The 19,714-nt window shown below is 38.3% G+C and overlaps 3 protein-coding genes and 1 non-coding gene across 9 annotated transcripts; 2 read left to right on the top strand and 2 right to left on the bottom strand.

Annotated features, from left to right (window-relative positions):
- The first annotated feature begins 1,438 nt into the window (after nt 1-1,438).
- LOC121050453 (SNF2 domain-containing protein CLASSY 4-like) lies at nt 1,439-8,841 on the top strand. Of its 6 annotated transcripts, none has more exons than XM_040510419.1 (7): nt 1,439-1,578; nt 2,105-3,966; nt 4,073-4,210; nt 4,399-4,803; nt 5,043-5,201; nt 6,004-7,919; nt 8,078-8,460. In XM_040510419.1, exons 2-7 carry the CDS (start codon nt 2,134-2,136, stop codon nt 8,079-8,081), a joined length of 4,455 nt encoding a protein of 1,484 aa, XP_040366353.1. In that variant the 5' UTR covers nt 1,439-1,578; nt 2,105-2,133; the 3' UTR covers nt 8,082-8,460. The 6 variants fall into 6 exon arrangements, with proteins under 6 accessions (XP_040366353.1, XP_040366351.1, XP_040366352.1 ...); XM_040510417.1 differs by having other exon boundaries at nt 1,439-1,582; XM_040510418.1 differs by having other exon boundaries at nt 1,463-1,719.
- A 946-nt stretch (nt 8,842-9,787) lies between these two features.
- Nucleotides 9,788-9,860, bottom strand: TRNAE-CUC. The gene has a single exon. It is a non-coding gene; the product is annotated as a tRNA-Glu (tRNA).
- Nucleotides 9,861-11,172: 1,312 nt separating this feature from the next.
- On the top strand, nt 11,173-12,618 carry LOC112178927 (60S ribosomal protein L37a). Its single transcript, XM_024317202.2, has 5 exons — nt 11,173-11,290; nt 11,506-11,545; nt 11,973-12,061; nt 12,145-12,227; nt 12,320-12,618. The coding sequence occupies exons 1-5, from the start codon at nt 11,288-11,290 to the stop codon at nt 12,381-12,383; spliced, it is 279 nt and encodes a 92-aa protein (XP_024172970.1). The 5' UTR covers nt 11,173-11,287; the 3' UTR covers nt 12,384-12,618.
- Nucleotides 12,619-13,795: 1,177 nt separating this feature from the next.
- On the bottom strand, nt 13,796-18,519 carry LOC112175773 (MORN repeat-containing protein 1). Its single transcript, XM_024313518.2, has 3 exons — nt 17,045-18,519; nt 15,439-15,694; nt 13,796-14,531 (listed from the first exon to the last, which is right to left on the bottom strand). Exons 1-3 carry the CDS (start codon nt 17,917-17,919, stop codon nt 14,352-14,354), a joined length of 1,311 nt encoding a protein of 436 aa, XP_024169286.1. The 5' UTR covers nt 17,920-18,519; the 3' UTR covers nt 13,796-14,351.
- Nucleotides 18,520-19,714: the final 1,195 nt, after the last annotated feature.

Raw genomic sequence — 19,714 nt, 5'->3', positions numbered from 1 at the left:
AAAGAGAAACAATATAAAGAGGAGCTTTAGTTTTGAAGATGCAACTTATGGTAATTTGAGAGAGACATTTTGCCAGCTCCCATCTAATCTCCTCATAACCTCAGCTACTTTTCTTATTATTTGAATCCTTTTGAAAATGCATGTAATCAATAGATCAAATAAAAAACGAAGGAGATTTACAAATTTTTGCATTCTAAAATTAGTAAACAGAAAGCCTTGAAGAATCATGTGACGTTTAATTTGTTTAAGAATTTTGGTGAAAGTGAAAGTTAATATATATACTGAACTACAGTGAGTAAAGCAGTTTGTATTGTATGTGCAGGCCAGTAATATCCGGAGTAACACTAAGTAGAGCCGTAACTATATTTAATGGTATTTATTGAAGCCTTTAGCAGTGTTTCACTAGTATTACATACATGAGGATACTTGAATTGCAATTCCAAATCTTGGGAGGTGATTGGTTGAAAACTTACAGTGGTTTGATATTGTTCATGCACCTTCTCCAAGATTCAGAGTTGGTACTCGGTATATATGGTTTATTTTAGAAACAATTAAATTCGACATTCGACATTCAAGAGTTCGAAAAAATTAAGATGGTAAATTTTTTTTCATGGAGTTGAAGAAGCTGACGGAATAAGTGAGACACCAACTTCGTAACAAGTAATTAATCTAAATCACTATGTTTTGTCGTTCTTGAGACTCGAGTTGGTAATCGAGATTCGAAAAGATAATATCTTGAGCTAAACAAAGTTTGTTAGTTGAAAAAGTCTCAAAAAGTTAAATTGAATATATACCATTCTATAACAGAAAATCAACATTACTTATTCAAAATTGATCTTTATGGCCCAAATCACGCTACTTTACGAGATCATGTCTCTTGAACGTTATGTCAAAAAACTAACCTTACACTTTAAAAAAAAAAAAAATTCAATCCCTTCAATAGGGAATACCCCTAACACTTGAGAACTTATGTCTCTTGAAGTTCCACTTAGAAAACAGACGTCAGAATTATTCTAAAACCCAGCTTAGATTCACACTCCCATGTTTTCTTTAAACATGAAAAACCTCATTTCATTTATTTATTTCAATACAAACAATAATGATAAAGACTCGAGCGTTTTCTTGTAAATAGTTTTTTTGCTTCTAAAACTTGCTTGATTGTGACGTTTAGTCCAATCAAATTGAAGTATCCAAAGCATGCAATGATGATAGTATGGTCTCCATTTTTTTTTTTTTTTTTTTGGGTCAGAAATAGTGAGGTCTGTTTGAGGAAAGCCAATGAGCCTGTAACTTACAAATATGGTATTAATTTCCACTCACGGACACGTGTGCCATCAAATACCAATTCTACCCTCCCTATCTCACACCAGATTACAATCGTAAACCCCCTTGCAAGACCAGGACCTCAGAGCCATGAAGGGGTGTTTTGGTCAAACAAAGACTGAAGACTCCATTTGACTCAACTCTTGCTCTTCCAGTAAGAAACGAGAGGGAGAGGAAGAGAGAACAGAGAACCCAGCTAGCTCTCTCTGCATGCTCTGTATTTTCTTCTAAGCGCCTATTTGTATAACCTGTTCTGTCCGTACTGTATCTTCTCTCTGCTTCTGGTTTTATTTAACACAAGGCTTACATTTTTGTCTTGGAACACCTCTCTCATTATCTAAAGCAATGTTTTCTCTGTCTTTTTTCGTGTTCATGTCTTCAATGGTGTTGTTTTTGGTATGTGTGATCTTGGTGTAGCAGACATAATTTTCTGATGCACTTTGGTTCTTTTGAGTTTTGAGTAGAAAATATTGACCCTTTCTGATTATTTTGTTTTATATGTATGTTGTGTGTGGTTTCAGTGAGAAAGACCTTATACTTTTTTGTTTTGATTTTTTTGTCAAAACGAGTGAATCCCTGTGTTTAGTTTGTGATTTGGTGTGAAAGTAAGTGTTCTTGAAACTCTTTGTTTTTTTGGGTAGAAAAGTTGAATCCTAAGGTTCTGCGTTGAATGGCTATTCTATATATGTGGGTGCGTTCATTTTGGTGCGGAAGTGCAGTATTTGGTAGTAAATGTGGAACCTTTGATCTGTTATATGAACAATTTCTATGTTTTTGGCAGGACATTGTGGAGTCCTTGTAGAGAAGTCTATGGATTATAGGCCTATATCAAGCAGAACAAGGTCGAAGAGAGAAACAGCTCTCATGGAACGTTATCGGGAAATGAAGATCAACAGTGGGGTGAGTCCAGCAAGGAGTAAGAAAATGAGGAGGTCCAACCAGGCTTCTGTTTCTCATATGAGTGAGTCCAGTTCTAGGAAACAGAGTTTTGAGTGGGTTGCTGATCATGTGGAACAGACTGATGACGATTCGGAGGGTTTTTATTCTCAAGAGAGTAGTGGGAAACAGGGAAAGGGGGAAGGAGTTGCGGTTGATGTGAAGAGAAAGAGGAGTTTAGGATTAGATGATAGCAACAAAGATGGTTGCAACTGGAGAGCTGTTTCAGATAATGGTGTGGAAGTTGTTGATTTGGTGGATAGTGATGATGAGGAGGAGGTAGTAGTTTCTAAAGGTAAAGAGGGAAGAGGAGGAGGAGGAGGAGTTGATGTTGATGATGTGAGTGATGGTGGAAGTAATGAGGATGTTGATGATGTCAGTGGTAACGAGAGTGATGAGGCCATTTCATCCGAAAGTGAGTTCTTGCCAGGGAAAGAGTCCACAGTGGAGGAAAATGATGAGGAATGTATTTCTTTTTCAGATGAAGATAGCTGTGAGGAGGGAAATGAAGAGGAGAGAGAATTGACAGAGAAGAATGAGAAAGAAAGCAAGGAGGAAAGTGTTGAGGTTGGTTTGGAGAGAAATAGAAATGCTGATGGGGATGACCTGCATTCTTCTTATGGTCATGATTTTGACGACAGCAGCAAGAAAGTAAGCAAAGGAGAATCTGTTGAGGTTGGTCTGGAAGGAAAGATAAGTGATGATCTGCATTCTTGTTCTGCTCATGATACTGATGTCAGAATTGAGCAAGTCTGGAAGGAAGAAAGTCTAAGGATTCTTCCGAAGGGAAAGATTAATGCTGATGGGGATGATCTACATTCTTCTTTTGGTCATGATATCGATGACAGAAGTGCGAAATTGGGGGAGGCAGAGAGTGTGTTGGCCGAAGAGAGAACTGGGTGTGATAGAAGTGATGACAGCAATGATGGGAAAGTGTGGCAGGAAGAAATTGTTGGGGTTGGTTCGAAGGAAAACAGAATTGGTGAGGGGTATAATCTACATTCTTCTTCTGTTCATGATATTAATGACAGAATTGAGAAATTGGGGGAGGCAGAGAGTGTGTTGGCCGAAGAGAGAATTGGGTGTGATAGAAGTGATGATAACAATGATGGGAAAGTGTGGAATGAAGAAAGTGTTGGGCTTGATTCGAAGGAAAACAGAAGTGGTGATGAGTGTAATCTACATTCTTCTTCTGTTCATGATATGAATGACAGAAGTGAGAAACTGGGAAAGGCGGGAGGTGTATATGCTGAAAGGAAAGATGGGTGGGATAAAAGAAGAGAATACGGCAGTGAGGGAAAAACTGGTTTTGGTTATAGCAGAAATGAAAACAATGGTAAATTGAAAGCAGAGTCCGAAACTGGTTCTGCTAGTAGATTAAAGGATGGCACCAAATATAAAGGAAAAACTGGGGCTGTTGGACGTAAAACTTGGTCCGGTAAATGGAATGAGGTGCATAATGAATGCAAAAAGTCCGCAGGGGATAGCTTCCTTTCTAAACAAAAGGGCACGAGGGCACCAAAACGGAAAAGGTTACCTACAGTTGCATTTGAAGCCCCAAAAGTTGAATCTCTTCCTTTGAGATTCAGTTTTTCTAAGCAGCCAACTATTCCTGAGAAGCCAGATTATGAGAGAGAAGTAGATGAACTTTTTGATGAATATAAATTTGCTATGGCATATGATGAGAATGCTTCGACTGAATCTAAGGTTTGCATATATTAATCTCTGTACTCTGTTATTCAGAAGTACACTCTAGTCTTTATAGTGTTTCATAAACTATATTAGTTTGACATAATCTTTATTGATCATTCAGGCCAAAGGAAATGATGATGCAAGGTCAAAGAATAGGATACATGATTTCGATGATGAGACGCATGGTGGTACTTCAGAATCTGGTTTTGATAAAGGCAGTAAACTTGATGTGCAGACGGCTTGCAAGACGGGTGTAGAGGTAAGAAAGTACAAATTTATATATTTTTCCGAGTCGCCATTATCAATCTTTCCTTTGTTTGTATCATGCATATATCTAACATCGGCCCAGCTAATACGTAGATTGTAGTAAAGAACCTTTCATCTTTTGTCAACACAAGCACATAATTGTTCGACTGTATTTTGACATGAACTTTCCTGATTATCCAGGCTGAAGGAAACAACTTTTCAGAATCCATTAATTCACGAAAGGAAGACAATGATGAGGCATATGGTGGTAGTCGTCCGGAACTGTATAAGGAGCAAGAAAGGGTGAGGGAGCTTACCAACGAAAAGGGCATTACAGCACCAAAAGATTGCAATGCCTTTATGATTCTTGTAGATTCGATTTATGACAAGGGAGAAGTGTCAGGGGAACAGTTACCTCCTTCTAACGATGAATCCCCCCAGGATGAAGCTCCAAGAGATGAGCCTCTTCCAAAGTTTTTCAGGCTTGGTCATCCTCCAAGTCCTGCACCAGAGAAGTCAGCTTCTGAGATAGAACTAGAAGAACTTTTTGAACAATATGACTTTGTCCTCATGTCTGAAGGGATTGGTTCCACTGATTCTATTGTGGTAGGTTGCCATAAACAACACTCCTATAAATCTACTCTTTGAAACTACATGCTTAACTATGGTGTTTTATAGCCTATTAGTACATGCTTAACTATGGCATAAACAACACTCCTATATTATTTGTTGCTCTATGCTGTATTAATACGTGTACTTGGAACCAGTTACAAATTGTACAGTTTCACATCTGTTTATATTGTTTCTTCCATAAGATTGTTCATAATTGAAAGTTTGGTTGGCAGGTTGAAACTAATGACTCAATCCCTCCCGGTAAGGAAGTTACTCAGCATATGCTTTGTAGTCAAGGAAAACATGATCTTATACTTGATGAAGAAATTGGATACATATGTCGATTCTGCCCTCATGTGCATCAGGAGATCAAGTATATTGTACCAGACTTTGTAAGTCTTGCGATCTTTTATTTATGTTCCTTTCAAGTTTTAATTGAGATTCATCATGTTAAGTATTTAGGTGTTTTTCATTTGCACTAAAATCTTTTGAAGTCTGGTGTTTAAATCTGTTGATGATGCTGAATACAGGGCACTGTGTTGGCACATGCATTAGTATGCATCCTTTGTAGGCTTTCGTTCTGGTTTAGAGATGTAGCAAGGACTTACTGGAAATATGTGGGATTCATTGTTTGGATACCATACTGTATTTCTATTCCATTTTCTGTACCTTTAGTTTGCTTAGTTTGATTTGATTTCACTACAAACTGCAAGCCCTAGTATTTTGACTCAATTTGTATTCTCAATTGTTGTTTTCAATTTTTAGGTTTTAGTTTGATTTAATTTCACTACAAACCGCAAGCCCAAGTATTTTGACTCAATTTGTATTCTCAATTGTTGTTTTCAAGTTTTAGGTTCTATTGTATTGCTGATGTTGTTTGGGAATAACTCTTCCATTATTGGACTCGACAATTCCTTTGATATTTCTAATTTGACAAGTCTTGTTTGTTCTTTGATATTTGGAGGATTGAAGGATGACATTTTTCATTAAACTCATTGGTGCTTAATATTATTAAAAGCTTGAATTTGTTGATTTTAGACTTTCAAATAGAACTATCAAGTTAGTTGTGCTGAATGTCCTTGAATGTTTCTGCCGTTTGGTTAATCCTTTGCTTTGTCTAGCAATTTAATTTCTTATTGCTAAAACTTTGAAGTATCTGACATGTTAATTTTCCCTTGGTTGTGATCATTCCAGGCTCCAAACCCCTATGGAAAATCTGGGAAGAGATTTTATGAAGAAGACAACCGGTCTATCCTTGATGATCTTCAGTGTAATGACCCTGACGATTCTGGCTTTAGTTCCCATGCTCATACTGAAGGCACAGTGTGGGACTTGATCCCTGGTGTGGAAAGTGATATGTACCCTCATCAGCGTGAAGGTTTTGAATTTATCTGGAGGCACTTAGCTGGTGGAATCCAGCTTGGAAAGTTGGAAAAACCTACTGCTTATGGTGGTGATGGATGCATTATATCGCATGCACCTGGAACTGGAAAGACTCGTTTGACTATAATCTTTATCCAGTCGTACATGAATTTTAACCCATCAAGCAGGCCCCTCATCGTTGCTCCACGTACCATGCTCCTTACTTGGGAAGAGGAGTTTAAGAAATGGGGTTTTGACATTCCCTTTCACAATCTTAACAATCCTGATTTCACTGGGAAAGAGGATGAAGCAGCTCGCAATCTTGTGAAGGATGGTAAAAGTTCAGAAATGATAAACTTGACCCGTATCGTGAAGCTGAAGTCCTGGGCAAAGAAAAGAAGCATCTTGGGGATTAGTTATTCACTGTTTGAACAGGTATGTGGAGCCCCTACCAAGAAAGGAAAACATCCACTTTCTTCAAGACGAAAGTTCGAAGTTGAGCAGATGAGTGAAATCCTTCTTAAATTTCCTGGTCTTGTAGTATTTGACGAAGGGCACAATCCTCGCAATGACCAGAGTCACTCATGGAATGCTCTTTTAAAACTGGAAACAAGAAGGCGCATTATCCTCTCTGGTACTCCTTTTCAGAATAATTTTGAGGAGCTCTACAATACAGTCCGCTTGGTGAGGCCAGAATGGACCACCAATCTTACCTGCCTTGGAGCTTTTGACAAAAAGCAATGGACTTCGGACCAAATTCGAGGCAGAGAAGGCAGAAAAAGCAATGCTGGGAGAGGCCAATTTGCGGATGATAATACAAAGCGAGCCAAGGAGGTCAGAGGTATGATTTCCCCATTTGTGAATGTTTACAAAGGCACCATACTGCAAGATAAGCTTCCAGGGTTAAGGAACTCAGTTGTTGTTCTACAGCCAACAGCTTTACAGCAGAGATATTCTGACAGAACTCGGCTGATAAAGAATCCATTCAAATATGAAAGAATAGAGGCTAAAGTAACTATCCATCCTTCTCTCTTGCTTACTGAAGAGCGCTCTATGTTTCATGAGGGTGACGAGTATTCAGGTGACTGGGAAAGGCTAACTGAAATTAAGTTAAATCCTGAATGTGGAGTCAAGGCAAGATTTGCAGTTGATCTTATTCGGCTTTGTCAAGCTATGAAGGAAAGAGTTTTGGTATTCAGTCAGTGGCTTGATCCATTGTTCTTGATAAGGGACATGCTCAAATCTCAGTTTCAGTGGGTGGAAGGAGAGGAGGTTGTGTATATGGATGGAAAATGTGATGCAAAGCAACGCCAATCCTCAATGAGTTATTTCAATGATCCATCCTCCAAAGCAAAGGCAATGTTAGCTACAACAAAAGGTTGTAATGAAGGAATAAGTTTAGTTGGAGCTTCAAGGGTTGTACTGCTTGATGTTGCATGGAACCCATCTGTCGAGAGGCAAGCTATATCCCGAGCATACCGATTGGGACAGAAAAAGATTGTCTTCATATACCATCTCCTCATGGCTGGGGCAAGAGAAGAGGACAAATACAGCCGGCAAGTTGAGAAGCATCGGTTGTCTGAATTGGTATTTTCTTGTTCGAATACAGAAGCAGATGCCAAGAAACTCCCATCTGCGGTCGCAGAGGACAAGGTTTTGGAAGAGATGGTGCAGCATGAGAAACTCAAGCATATATTCCACAAGATAACATTACTGGATGAAGCCTCATATTTGGATGAAGATTTTATGTAAATCTCCTGATCTTTGAAGCTGAATTCATAGTTTAATACAATTGTTCTATTCTACTATATCTTGCAGTTACTTCTTTACCATGCTCTAGGAAAACATATTACCTCCATTAGATTCTAAAGCATCTGTTTTTTCTCTTATATTCTGGGTTTGACAGATGAAGATTCTAAAGCTTCTGAAGCTGTTTTTATACAAGAGGTACTTTGAGGATGGCGAAGAAGTATGCGATGCGACATCTGCAATTTAATTAGTTGTTCTTGTTGGTGTTGTTACGTTCCTGTCTGTACATATACAAATCTGCGTGTTCAGTGTCTGCTGTATGCATTCTCGCTTCACGGAAAGATCAATAGAAAAATCCATGCATTCATTTATTTATGCACCTGGATTACAGTTGCCAGTTATTTGCCGCTGTATTTAATTAGAGTTGAATCAAACATACTTTAATTAGAGTTGAAAGATGATGAATATTGTCCTCTTGTCATATAACTGGCATGGTATGTTGTGATATTTTCAGCAACTCAATATATCGCATCCCATTATCCAAAATGACTCCTCTAATGAATGACTGATCTTTTGATTAATCAAAGATATATTGAAACTCTGTAGGGTCTTTCCAGCTATAATCTATGAAGCTTTTGTAATTTTTGTGTAGCCATATTGTAAACTTGATAAGATTTTAATTGTTTCCTCCTTTACACATCTGATACAGGCTCAAAGAAGCAAGGCATAGGAAGGATTATCAACTTTCTATCTACCAGTTTCTTCCTCGTGTTATTTCTTAGTTGTCTTTAGGAGATCACAACACCTAGATAGATCAAACTCTTGGCTGTTTATATCATGCTTGTCTCGGTTTAACAGTACTCATCTCTATGTTCTAGTGTATCTATCATTTGGGTTTTATGGAAGTATTCAGACCATATTCTGGGAATGAGAAGATAATTTTGACAATGTTTTGGTAACTGTGGATGTCATTTCTATAGCTCAAATATGGATGTTTATTCCCTTTTTTCGTCACAGTAGTAGCAAGGAAACACTTACTGACCCAGCATATATCTAAACACATGAACTAGCTGCATATAAACATTAATTGAACATTACTTTTTCATGGAGTCTGTGACTCGCTAAAAAGGTATCAGATTCCTAATTGGTTAACTCAAAGGACTATGTACAACTTGCAAATGTATATAGTCAAAGGAAAAACTGAAAGGGCTATGCACAACTCGTTGATTCCAGCAAGATTTATACCATCTAAACTTCAATAATAGGGGGATGAATATTCCTGCCAAGTTAAAAACCTTTTTATGGAGTGTTCGTGGTACAAAAAGGTTTTACAGAAAATGATAAGTGTCATGCTTGCCCAAGGTGAGTAGAAACTCTATTACATCTATTTAGGGATTGCCCTAAAGTCCCCACCATTTGGGAATCTCTTTGTTGGCTTTTCAATTGGATTGGCTTGGATGGCTTGCTGGCTGGTGCAAATCTACACTGCCTCCTTGTATTTAAGATGGTGCAGTATTTTTGTTTTCACTTGGTATTTATGGAAGTGGAGAAATAAGGTAGTTTTGTGAGGATAATTTCCAGCTGCCTACCAATGCTACCCAAATCATCTTAAATGCTGCAAATGAATGGAGGAATGCTCAAGCTCAACTCTCCAGGTTGTATTGTTATTGTCTTAATATCCTTCTTGGTTGAAACCTGTTGGTTTATGAAACTTAATCTGGATGGCACCAGATCCAATCAATCTGGGTTTATCGGAGCTGTTGGGGTAATTACTAATTAGAGATCACAATGGAGATTGATTCTCTGGTTTCAGCATGAATGATTTCTGGATTGAAACTTGCCCTCGAGAAAAAGGAAAAAAAAAATTTTCCGTTGCCGGGACTTGAACCCGGGTCTTTCGGGTGAGAGCCGAATATCCTGACCAACTAGACTACAACGGAGCTTGCAATGTAATCCTGCAATTTTTTATTTCATGTGTAAGCGCATTTCACAACTATACAACTTGGCTTCATCATGAATTACAAGAATGCTACGAGTTTCTTTTTGTCTCAAGTATCACTATGGAAGATCAATGAGACTGCAAATCAAACTAAGACTGTAACTAATTTTGTCTTTTTGGTTATTGGGTCAAATAAATTTTCAATTTCTTCCCCCATTCTTGTTGACATTCCCAATCTTGCCTCATTTAGTATTGTGTTACGAAGAAAACACTTGAGCTTGTTAGTAACTGCATTAACAATGCTTGTGATGTCCCTGCGCCTTCGCTCCTTGGTGAAAAACATTTTGTCCCTTGCTAGGATTTTGAGGATAATTCCTTTTATCACATTATGAAAAGCAAATTTTATTGCTAATGCGGTTATGTTTTTGAATTCTTAATTTTAGGTTAAGAAGTTTCCCCACTCGACCTTCTCGCTCTTCTTGACCTTTTATTTAGATTATTTTAGTTTTGGTTGTAGGGCTGTCAATGGGTCGTGTCGGGTCGAATTCGTGTCGGGTCAAAGTATTTATTGTGTCACAAGAGACAAACCTAAACGCAATTTATTTAATAATCGTGTCGAAAATTTAAACTGAAACCTAACATATTTATTAAACGGGTTACCCTTTTTAAACCCGTTTAACCCATTTAATAAATATGTCGTGTCGTGTTAAACAAACAGACCCATTTAAGGGTTAATATTGCAACCCATTTAACTAAAAAAATGCACAAAATTGAGTAAATTCACTAGAGAATTTAAAGTATTAATGGTGAAGTGGTAACCCTAGTTTAAAGTGAGAAAAAGTCTTATTCGACCTTTATATACATATAATATTTTTTTAAAAAAAATTGGTCGTCTATGCGGATTATATATAATATAGAACCTGACTTATTTAATAAACAGGTTATACAGGTTCACTTTATATTGGCGGGTTGACTCGCGGCCGACCCGTTTATTAAATGGGTCATAGCGGTTGACCCTCGGCTAACTCACTTTTTAATCGTGCGGATTCAACCTGCTTTATTTCGTATGGGTTTCGAGTCGTATTATCAGGTCGTGTCGAAACTGACAGCTCTATTTGGTTGTCTTGGTGTTTCCATTTTGTAATATTTCTTTTATGTTCCATAAAAAAAAACCCACCAAACCAAGGAATTTTTTTTTATTTTTACTCAAAAGATAAGGAAATATGAAAATATGAAGTCGGCCTGGGCTGAATAGTAGATTTTGGTTCGGACCAAACTCCTTGACCCGTTCTAGGGTCGGCCCAATAGGTCATTTTAAAGCTCTATAAAAGCGAAGAAAGCAAGTTAGGGTTTCTCCTATTGCTCAGAGAAGTCAGTAGCAGCCGCTTCTCCACTTTCAGAGCCAGCGACCTTCTCCTATCCCCAACCATGGTAACTCTCTCTCTCTCTCTCTGTTTCCACTGAAAGTTGTTCTTCAAGGTTTCACTAAATCTGTGGCAGAAAAGGATTAAGTTTCTGTTGAGCTAAAGCTAGAAACTTGATTCGATTAGTGAATACAGAGTTGTTACGATGAATTTTAGTTCAAATTGATTTGGTATCTGGAAAAGTTGCGTGTTTCTAAGAAATGGTGATTGTTTTTGTTGCAGACTAAGAGAACGAAGAAGGCTGGAATCGTTGGGAAATATGGTACGTTCTATTGAATTTAGAGAGATCTAATTGCCTTTTCTGTTCTGATGGCTTGTATTGCTTTTGTGATGCCTTTGTGATTGTTTGTGAGAAATGTGTGGGCTTTATCTTTCGCTTATTGGTTTATATATGGGCTTTGTGGTGTTTGTGAGTGAAAACATTCGGTTCGGTATGTTAATTGAAGAGGTTTATGTGTCTTGAGAAGTAATTCTGAAAGTGATTGATAATCGGAAGTTATTAGTCGACACTGTTTGTCTTTTATTTTCTTGGAAGTTATGTATTGATGTGCGTTTTTTTTTTTCATAAGAGAAATGTGGTTCTATGCTACAGTTTGTGAGCTTGTCTAGATATGGTTTGCATTTGACTTTCTAGCCTAGTCCTTTTGTTGATGCGGGTGTTTATGATTTTTTTTTCCCTGTTATATCAGGTACCCGTTATGGTGCCAGTCTGCGTAAGCAGATTAAGAAGATGGAAGTCAGTCAGCACAGCAAGTATTTCTGTGAATTCTGCGGCAAGGTAATGCGGTTTTATTTTCTCAAAACCTTAAGTGTTTTACTCCCAAAGTAGAGCTGATTAAATTTTTAATGTCTTTGTTGCAGTATGCTGTGAAGAGGAAGGCTGTTGGCATCTGGGGATGCAAGGACTGTGGCAAAGTGAAGGCTGGTGGTGCCTATACTTTGAAGTAATATACCTCTCCTTACTTTTATTCAATTTTCGTTAAATGTTCTGTTTAAACAAATCAACTAAACAGTATTTTTTTTTCTTCTTCATCAGCACTGCTGCAGCCGTTACAGTTAGAAGCACCATCAGGAGGCTGAGGGAGCAAACTGAGAGTTAAGCTGCTGTTGGTGTACTCTTCTGTGTGTCGGGCAATTTCAGCTTTTTGTAGGCTTTCAAACAGTTTTGAGAAATTCTTCTCCTATTACTTGTTATTTTATTTTCAAGAACTATGGATGTCATTGTTGACTTGTGGTAGCATCTTTAATCAGAGATTATTATTATTTTGCTGTCTTGGAAGTTATTCGGTTGCTAGTGCAATGGAATTATTAATCAATGACTCAATTTCTGTTTTACTGCCTTTGAATTTGTGAAATGAGTTCATGCACTAGCCAGGTTTGATTTGTTCACTGTGCATTGCTCTAGCCTTGCATACATTTGGCTAGGACTTGATGTCTTGATTCGGGTGTTATAGAGTGGGTTTGTTCTGTAGGCATTGATCCTGCTATGTCATAGTACCAAAAAAGTTGCAGTAAACTTGAAAATTTGAGTCCCTGTGGTGTGAGCATGTTTTGTCATTACAATTGTCTAGGACGTGGGTGTTTTGGAGTGGGTTTGTTCTGTAGGCGTTGATCCTGATATGTACTATGACCAAAAAGTCGCTGTAAACTTGAAAGTACGAGTCCCTGTGTGAGCTTGTTTTGTCATTACATTTGTCTAGGACGCGGGTGTTTTGGAGTGGGTTTGTTCTCTGTAGGCTTTGATCCTGCAATGTCATAGTACCAAAAAGTCGCTGTAAACTTGAAAATTTGAGTTCCTGAGGTGTGAGCCTGTTTTGTCATTACTTCTGGTTTACTTTTGGTTTGGTTTATAAGTGTATTTCTTACTTTTTATTCCTTGAAGCTCAACAATTTCATAGAGGAATTGTAGGGAACTAGGCTGTGAGTTCTGCGTAGAACTGAGGAGCAGCCAAAAACTTTTCTTCATATTAAGCATGGATCAGGTATACTGGTAGAATCACCGACATGTAAACATGAAGGTGGTAATTTTCTATTTTTTTATAACTTATGTAAGGACCAAAAAATAAAAATAAGATACTACACTTTTAACGCAAGCACAAATCCCAGGTATCGGTACAAGTCTTGACTTGTTTGTCAAGCAACCTCCATGGCGGAGAGGTTTAGATAACTGTTGATGACAGATTGATATATGCCAACCCAGAACAGAATTAAGTAAAACGACTCTCCCTATGAGTTGTCAATGAAGTGATACTGAAATTTCAGTCCATCACCAATATCTATAACTTGGTGCCATTCAGTTTCATATGGTCCATATATCATCCCGAAAAAGTTCACCACAAAATGGATAGTTGCTTAATTATCTCCAGTTCGTTTTAACTTGTACTAAACCCTATACGACATATTCTCTTGCCCGTTTCAGCTTTTACTCCACGCTCTGATGTTGGCATAAAGTCTCTAGATTTTCTTTTCTTTCTTGTAGAAGACGTGTACACAAACAACATAGACAAGAGAGTGTTCATCCAGGAGCAATTACACATAATTATAAGTTTATAACCAGTTCAGTTTACATCACAGGAAAGCAAAAATGTAAAAGCAACCCTGGGCTATAGAGTTTGGCACTCTGGTGCCAAACTTCGTTCAGAACTTGAACGCTCTTCTTACTCACAACTCATCCTATGTACATAGTTTTTAGGCCAAGAAAATGGGAAAACCTACCTGCTCCTCAAACGGCCATATGTATATATGAATGACCAGAATGTGGTTCCAGGCGGGTGCCCATAGTAATAATTGCAGAGGAAAAAACAAAAACTAAAGAGAACAAAACAAAAGAACCATTTGCGTGGCACTCATCTCGGTGTGCGTCCGTGCTTTGTCTAACAGTAACAGTATAACATGCTGTAAGAATTCTGCTGCAGAAGTGTGATGCCTGCCTACAGAACCTGTTTTCATCGTCCAGACACTAAAAGGTGTAATACGAGCATCTGTGGACAAAATTATCACAGAAAGATGATATCTCATGGCTATTGGGAATGCATCAAATCAGAGGGCTCTAGATTGGTCTGTTAAGACTAGACGAGTCGTGAGGGAGAGGTGCCATCATTGTTATGCTGGTGTATTTGTTTTTGCACAGCCTTTACGGCCGCAACTCTTGCAGCATTTGCTGCTTTATTAGCTGTCGCTATAGTTCTCTTCACTCTTTCATCCACCTTTGCCACTTCATATGCTCTCTCAGCAGCTCTCCGTGCTTCCTGTTCATAATTCAAAAGATGATTTGGTGAAAAAAACTCAAAAAGTAGTAAACCACGGTGAACGCTTGTTCAATTCAGATAAATGCAAGGTGGACATATTTTATTGAAAAATGCAAAGGTGTCATTCCAGAGGAAATGCCCAGGCAGCTTAAGGTCAAAAGCCAAAAGCCTATCTCTAGTAACTGATGATGTGTAGTGTTAGTAAGTGAACTCATCAATCCACAAACTTCCAATAGACTGACAAAAATGCCATCATGAAGCTCCCCACCACAACAATACATCCACTACAATCTCGAAAAAAACCCAAACGAAGACAAACTGATCTAAAACCAATGGAAGATGCACCTCACAAAGATGTTTTTATAGACTGACAAAAATGCTATCATGAAGCTCCCCACAAACCACAACAATACATCCACTACAATCTAAAAAAAAAACAAACGAATCCAAATTGATCTAAACCAATGGAAGACACACCTCATAGAGTAGGAGACAGTTTATCCTCAGAGAAAGCTAATCTAAAGCAATGCCGACCTTCACATAATGCTGATAATGGAGCGACAACAAAAAGATCTAACTGATTGATGTTCCCATGAGAAGAAATGACTTGTATGATGGTGTGCCAAGGCCATACGAAGAAATAGAGCAAAAAAAAAAAAAAAAATACTAGATGATGATGTGTAAACTCTAAATTCATGAAGTCAGCAACTTATTACAAACTCAAAAACAATAACCGTAAAACAGCAACTTATTCCAAACTCAAAAACAATAACCATATAAACACCAGAGCCTTGGCAACTTGACAAAAGATTCATTTCAGGTAGCTAACTAATTGAAAATTGCATTACAGATAGAACTTCTTCAGAATTTTTTATTTTTTTACCACAAGGGCATAACATAGAATTACCTGGACTGCATTCAGAACTTTGGCATGGTTGATAGCATAGGAGGATCCAGGATGGGTATTCTGCATGCTGGGATCAATAACCCCATTTTGCCAGTGACCAGATTGTGTTTCACCATTTCTGAAAGTGTACATACCAAGTCCCTGCTTTCTTCCTTCATGCCAGGCTCCTTCGTAACGATGTCCATTTCCAAACTGATACACTCCAAAACCATGCATCTTGTCAGCAAAATATTCCCCAGCATAAGTGTCTCCGTTTCTGCATTATCAATCAGCAATTTTTGTTAATAAATACACATTGAAAATTTAAAAAATAACCCACTTACTATGGCTGAACTTTTCAACATATTCATATATGAAACTGTCAGTACCATGAAAGTATGTAATTTACCCATACTATACCTCTCCTGTATATTACTAATTATGATTATCATTGATATAAGGTCTTGTGGGATTTTCACTTGTATACATGGATTTATGTAACACAAGGATCACTACTAAAATATTTTCTCTCCAATTGTAATTTCTTGGTATATGGTGATTAATGTGCGAGTGATATACTGATTTATCTAGCAAGTGTTAGAACTGGTTTCAAGCACATGCAGAACTACAAGACAGATGCAGGTTGGAAACCAAACCAGTTGTCCATTTAACAAGTGAAAATACATCAGCAGCATAATCAAGAAGATACAACTTATAGCAGTTCATTTAAATCTATAAAAAAGGAGATTCAAGGGGACCCTGTAGTAAATGCACATGGTGAATGCAATAACAACAAAAATGAGAGGGTAATGCACATCATCAAGGTGAAATCCCTACTTATAATACACACACACACACACACACCTGATTATAGCCTAAGGCTGTAAACAGTGAAGCCTGCTGACCTACAACAATGATTTTTATTTTTTATTTTTAAATTTTTTTTTTAAAAGCAAAGGAACCCCGAACAGTAATACAACCAAAGGCCTCACAGACTTACGAGGTCTATTAGCTCATGACTCAAAGAAACAAATCTCTAGGTAAAGAGTTGTTAGTAAACTGCCAAACCTGGTGCACAATGTATTCCATTACGCTTATTATACCTCAAACATGTACTATGTTGACTAATACACTATACCTCTAATAATTCTATGGATTCCAGTCCCATAAGACTAATATTTCATGGATTGAAATCCATCCAAATATTTTGTTCCCAGGTTTTACCCACACAGCATACATTGAGGTTCAGTTGTCAATGAACTTTGCAACTGAGCTTCCTATATCAGATAGCATACCAAGCTCAACAATCTAGCTTGACATACAACAAAAAAAAATGCTTTACTCAATCTCGGAATAGCCTTTTAACTCAGAGAGGGTATGCAATCAGTTCAAATCCCTCGACTATTCCACCTCTCTTTCCATTTTGATTAACCTGGCCATAACCTACTGGAAATTGCTAATGTGTCATTACTCCAGTTTGAGTAAACTCTATATGCATCCATAAGAGGCCTTATAGAATAACATGTCCACCAGTAAGTGTGTTAACTCCAAATGTCAATATCTTATCATATACAAGAACATGGAAATCCGTTAACATATCTAAAACAAAGAGAAGAGTGTAATTTACCTGAAATGATAATGACCAAGTCCATGTTTGACACCCCACTTGAACTCCCCAACATACCGGCTCCCATCCTCACAAGTATGTATTCCACACCCATGACACTGCCCATTAGACCACTCTCCGGCATAAACATCACCGGTGAAGAACCTATACACCCCGATTCCATGCCTCAAGCCCTGCCTATACTGCCCGCGATAGCGGCTCCCTCTTGCCCAAGTCTCCACACCATGACCATCATACTTCTCATCCACCCAATCACCCTCATACCTCCCACTCATATTATAATAATAAACCCCACTTCCTGAACACTTGCCCTTATCAAACTCACCCTCATAAACATCCCCATTACTATAAACCTGCACCCAGGACCCAGAGTTCGGCCTCTTCTCCGATTTCGGCTTGGACCCAATTGACCAGAGCACAGGAGGAGGAGGAGGCTTGTTGAGCTTGGAGGTGTAACAAGATGAGCAAAGCGGCAAGGAGCGGGCAAGAAACAAGCGAATTGAGACCAAACGAGGCAGTGCAATGTTTATAGAAATGAGAATGGCAGCAGAGAAAGCTATCACAGAGAGGAAATCAAGAACGAAAGAACGGCGAGGACTTGTGATGAAGTAGAGAGAAGGCACCAAGAGGAGAACAATCAAGCGACAGTGGACTCTGAGCAAATGGGCACACCGGAAATGGCGAAAAAGCTTCAGAAGCAGCGACCTTGTGGCAAAGGGAATGATTGCCAGCGAAGCAGAGCAGAGAAAAGAAGTGGAAGACGATGATGATGAAGAAGAAGGGCCTGAATTCAAATGACTATGGTTGTGATGATAGTGATTGTGCAGAGAAGACAGAGTAGCGGAGTGGGATAGGGAAGAAGGTATGTGGGTCATTATAGGACTTGAATGGTGAGCTGAGAACAGGGTCTTGGATTAAAAGGGACTCTTGGAAAAGGGTTCCTCATTCGATTTTGGATTTGGGTTTGGTGATGGTGAATGATTTAGCTTCGGAATTAATCAAAAGTGGGTGGTGGCGATGACGTGTTCGACAAACTGGGTTTCAGATATTGGAATCAAAATCCAATCTTTTTCAGCCTTCCGGTCTCCTTCTCCGATCTGGGTCTGTGAAATATTATTGCTTTTCTGATGCAAAGACATACAAAGTTGCTTTCTTTTTCACTCTGTTGGGTTTTGTGGCATCACTGTGGGCTCTGCTGCGAAGACTGGCTTCTGGGTCTGCTCAGAATCAGAGAGACTCATCAATCTGTGTGTGTGTGTTTTGAGTTGCTTGTTTCTGCTGCTCTGGTGTGGTTTTCATTTCTGGTTTTTGCAGAGTGTACGAAACTATAAACCGACCTGGTGGAGGTTTATAACTTTATTTAATCTTGTTGGATTAAAACCCCCCGGGAATTTATGATATTTGCTTAAAAGCCACTGCTGAAAGATGAAGAAGGAGAGTTGGCGACGTCCAATTGGATAGAATGCTGACTGTGTGGGGAGAAAGAAGGATAATGCTGAATATCAGAGTAGAGTTTACCTTATAAAACAAAGAGGGAGGACTAGGAGGATAATGGTAATGACGCAAGTTGGTTCTGACAATTTGTAACGTTGATTGAGCCATGAGATTCATTGTTTTACATTATCAATATTAGTGATTATGATGTTTTAAGAATATACTATAGTGTTTTTGGTCTATTATGAGGTGTTTAGATAGGTGTAATCTTCTCATTAATGGCAAGTTCATACCCTCTAAACCTTCTTACCCAAAATGGTGACATGACAAAATGATTGATGGTAGATATGGATTCTCCTAATGATTTAGTTCATTTCCAAATTAGTTTGAAGGGGTAATGGGATTTTGTTAGATATTTGACAAGTTATAGTTGTCGATTGTGAATCTCCGGTTCCCAACCATTCAATTGCAGAAATTTTTACTTGCTAGGTGGTGCATTTGTCTAAATCACTCGCTGTTATGGCTGGTTTGTCATTATCAATTCTCATAATCGCAATCGGCGATGCCGAAAGAGGAAGGTTAATCAATTGTGCAGGCGACGTGCATTCTCAAACTCCTAATGTAAACAACATTCACATCATAGTCTAGCTACAGTTGTGGAGACAGAGGAGCTTCACCAAGATGATTGCTTTGATGTTTATCATGGAAGAACCATCCATGTTATGATTCTGAGTTTTCGAAAAGGGAATCCACAAGTTTCTTTGTATCTTTCACCTTCAACACTTTTGCAATAGTAACACAGCTCTCAACGCTTATTCTGAACTGTTGCTGTGATCAACTCGAGCAAGCAATGGAATAAAATTCCCAAATAGAAACCACCCAACAGTTAAAAAAATCCACCAAGCAACTTTTCAAGTTTTCTTGCAACTTCACTCTACCGTACTTTTCCCCATAACCACCCTACCCCATTAGTAAACGAAGCAAAAGACAAAAATATCGCTTAAATTCATTAGGCAAGTGAAACAGTGTCTGCAACATGGCTACTTGCTGCTACAGTAGTTCAATAATGATAAGGGATGAGTTTCCTTGGGCATTTGGTGGTGGTAATCATTTGTTTATATCTAACAGTGTGTATTGTGTGTCTACGGAAACGTTATTAGCACTCCCAGAATGTATTTGTTAAATTTTGCAATAATAACACAATAACCTTGGAGTGTAGAGTGCCACTAACAGCTA

Source organism: Rosa chinensis, chromosome 7 (genome assembly GCF_002994745.2).
Source record: "Rosa chinensis cultivar Old Blush chromosome 7, RchiOBHm-V2, whole genome shotgun sequence".
Taxonomy (NCBI): domain Eukaryota; kingdom Viridiplantae; phylum Streptophyta; class Magnoliopsida; order Rosales; family Rosaceae; genus Rosa; species Rosa chinensis.
This window is presented reverse-complemented; position numbering and strand designations above follow the sequence as displayed.

Bases quoted from the DNA above. Each gene is read 5' to 3' on its own strand.
- LOC121050453 (XM_040510415.1), top strand. From the start codon at position 2,092: ATGTTTTTGGCAGGACATTGTGGAGTCCTTGTAGAGAAGTCTATGGAT. The intron at 4,804-5,042 runs GTAGGTTGCCAT...TTTGGTTGGCAG, and splicing joins GTTCCACTGATTCTATTGTG to GTTGAAACTAATGACTCAAT. The intron at 5,202-6,003 runs GTAAGTCTTGCG...TGATCATTCCAG, and splicing joins AGTATATTGTACCAGACTTT to GCTCCAAACCCCTATGGAAA.
- LOC112178927 (XM_024317202.2), top strand. The intron at 12,062-12,144 runs GTAATGCGGTTT...TCTTTGTTGCAG, and splicing joins TCTGTGAATTCTGCGGCAAG to TATGCTGTGAAGAGGAAGGC. The intron at 12,228-12,319 runs GTAATATACCTC...CTTCTTCATCAG, and splicing joins GGTGGTGCCTATACTTTGAA to CACTGCTGCAGCCGTTACAG.
- LOC112175773 (XM_024313518.2), bottom strand. From the start codon at position 17,919: ATGACCCACATACCTTCTTCCCTATCCCACTCCGCTACTCTGTCTTCT. The intron at 15,695-17,044 runs GTAAATTACACT...TTGATAATGCAG, and splicing joins CTTGGTCATTATCATTTCAG to AAACGGAGACACTTATGCTG. The intron at 14,532-15,438 runs GTAATTCTATGT...AATTATGAACAG, and splicing joins AAGTTCTGAATGCAGTCCAG to GAAGCACGGAGAGCTGCTGA.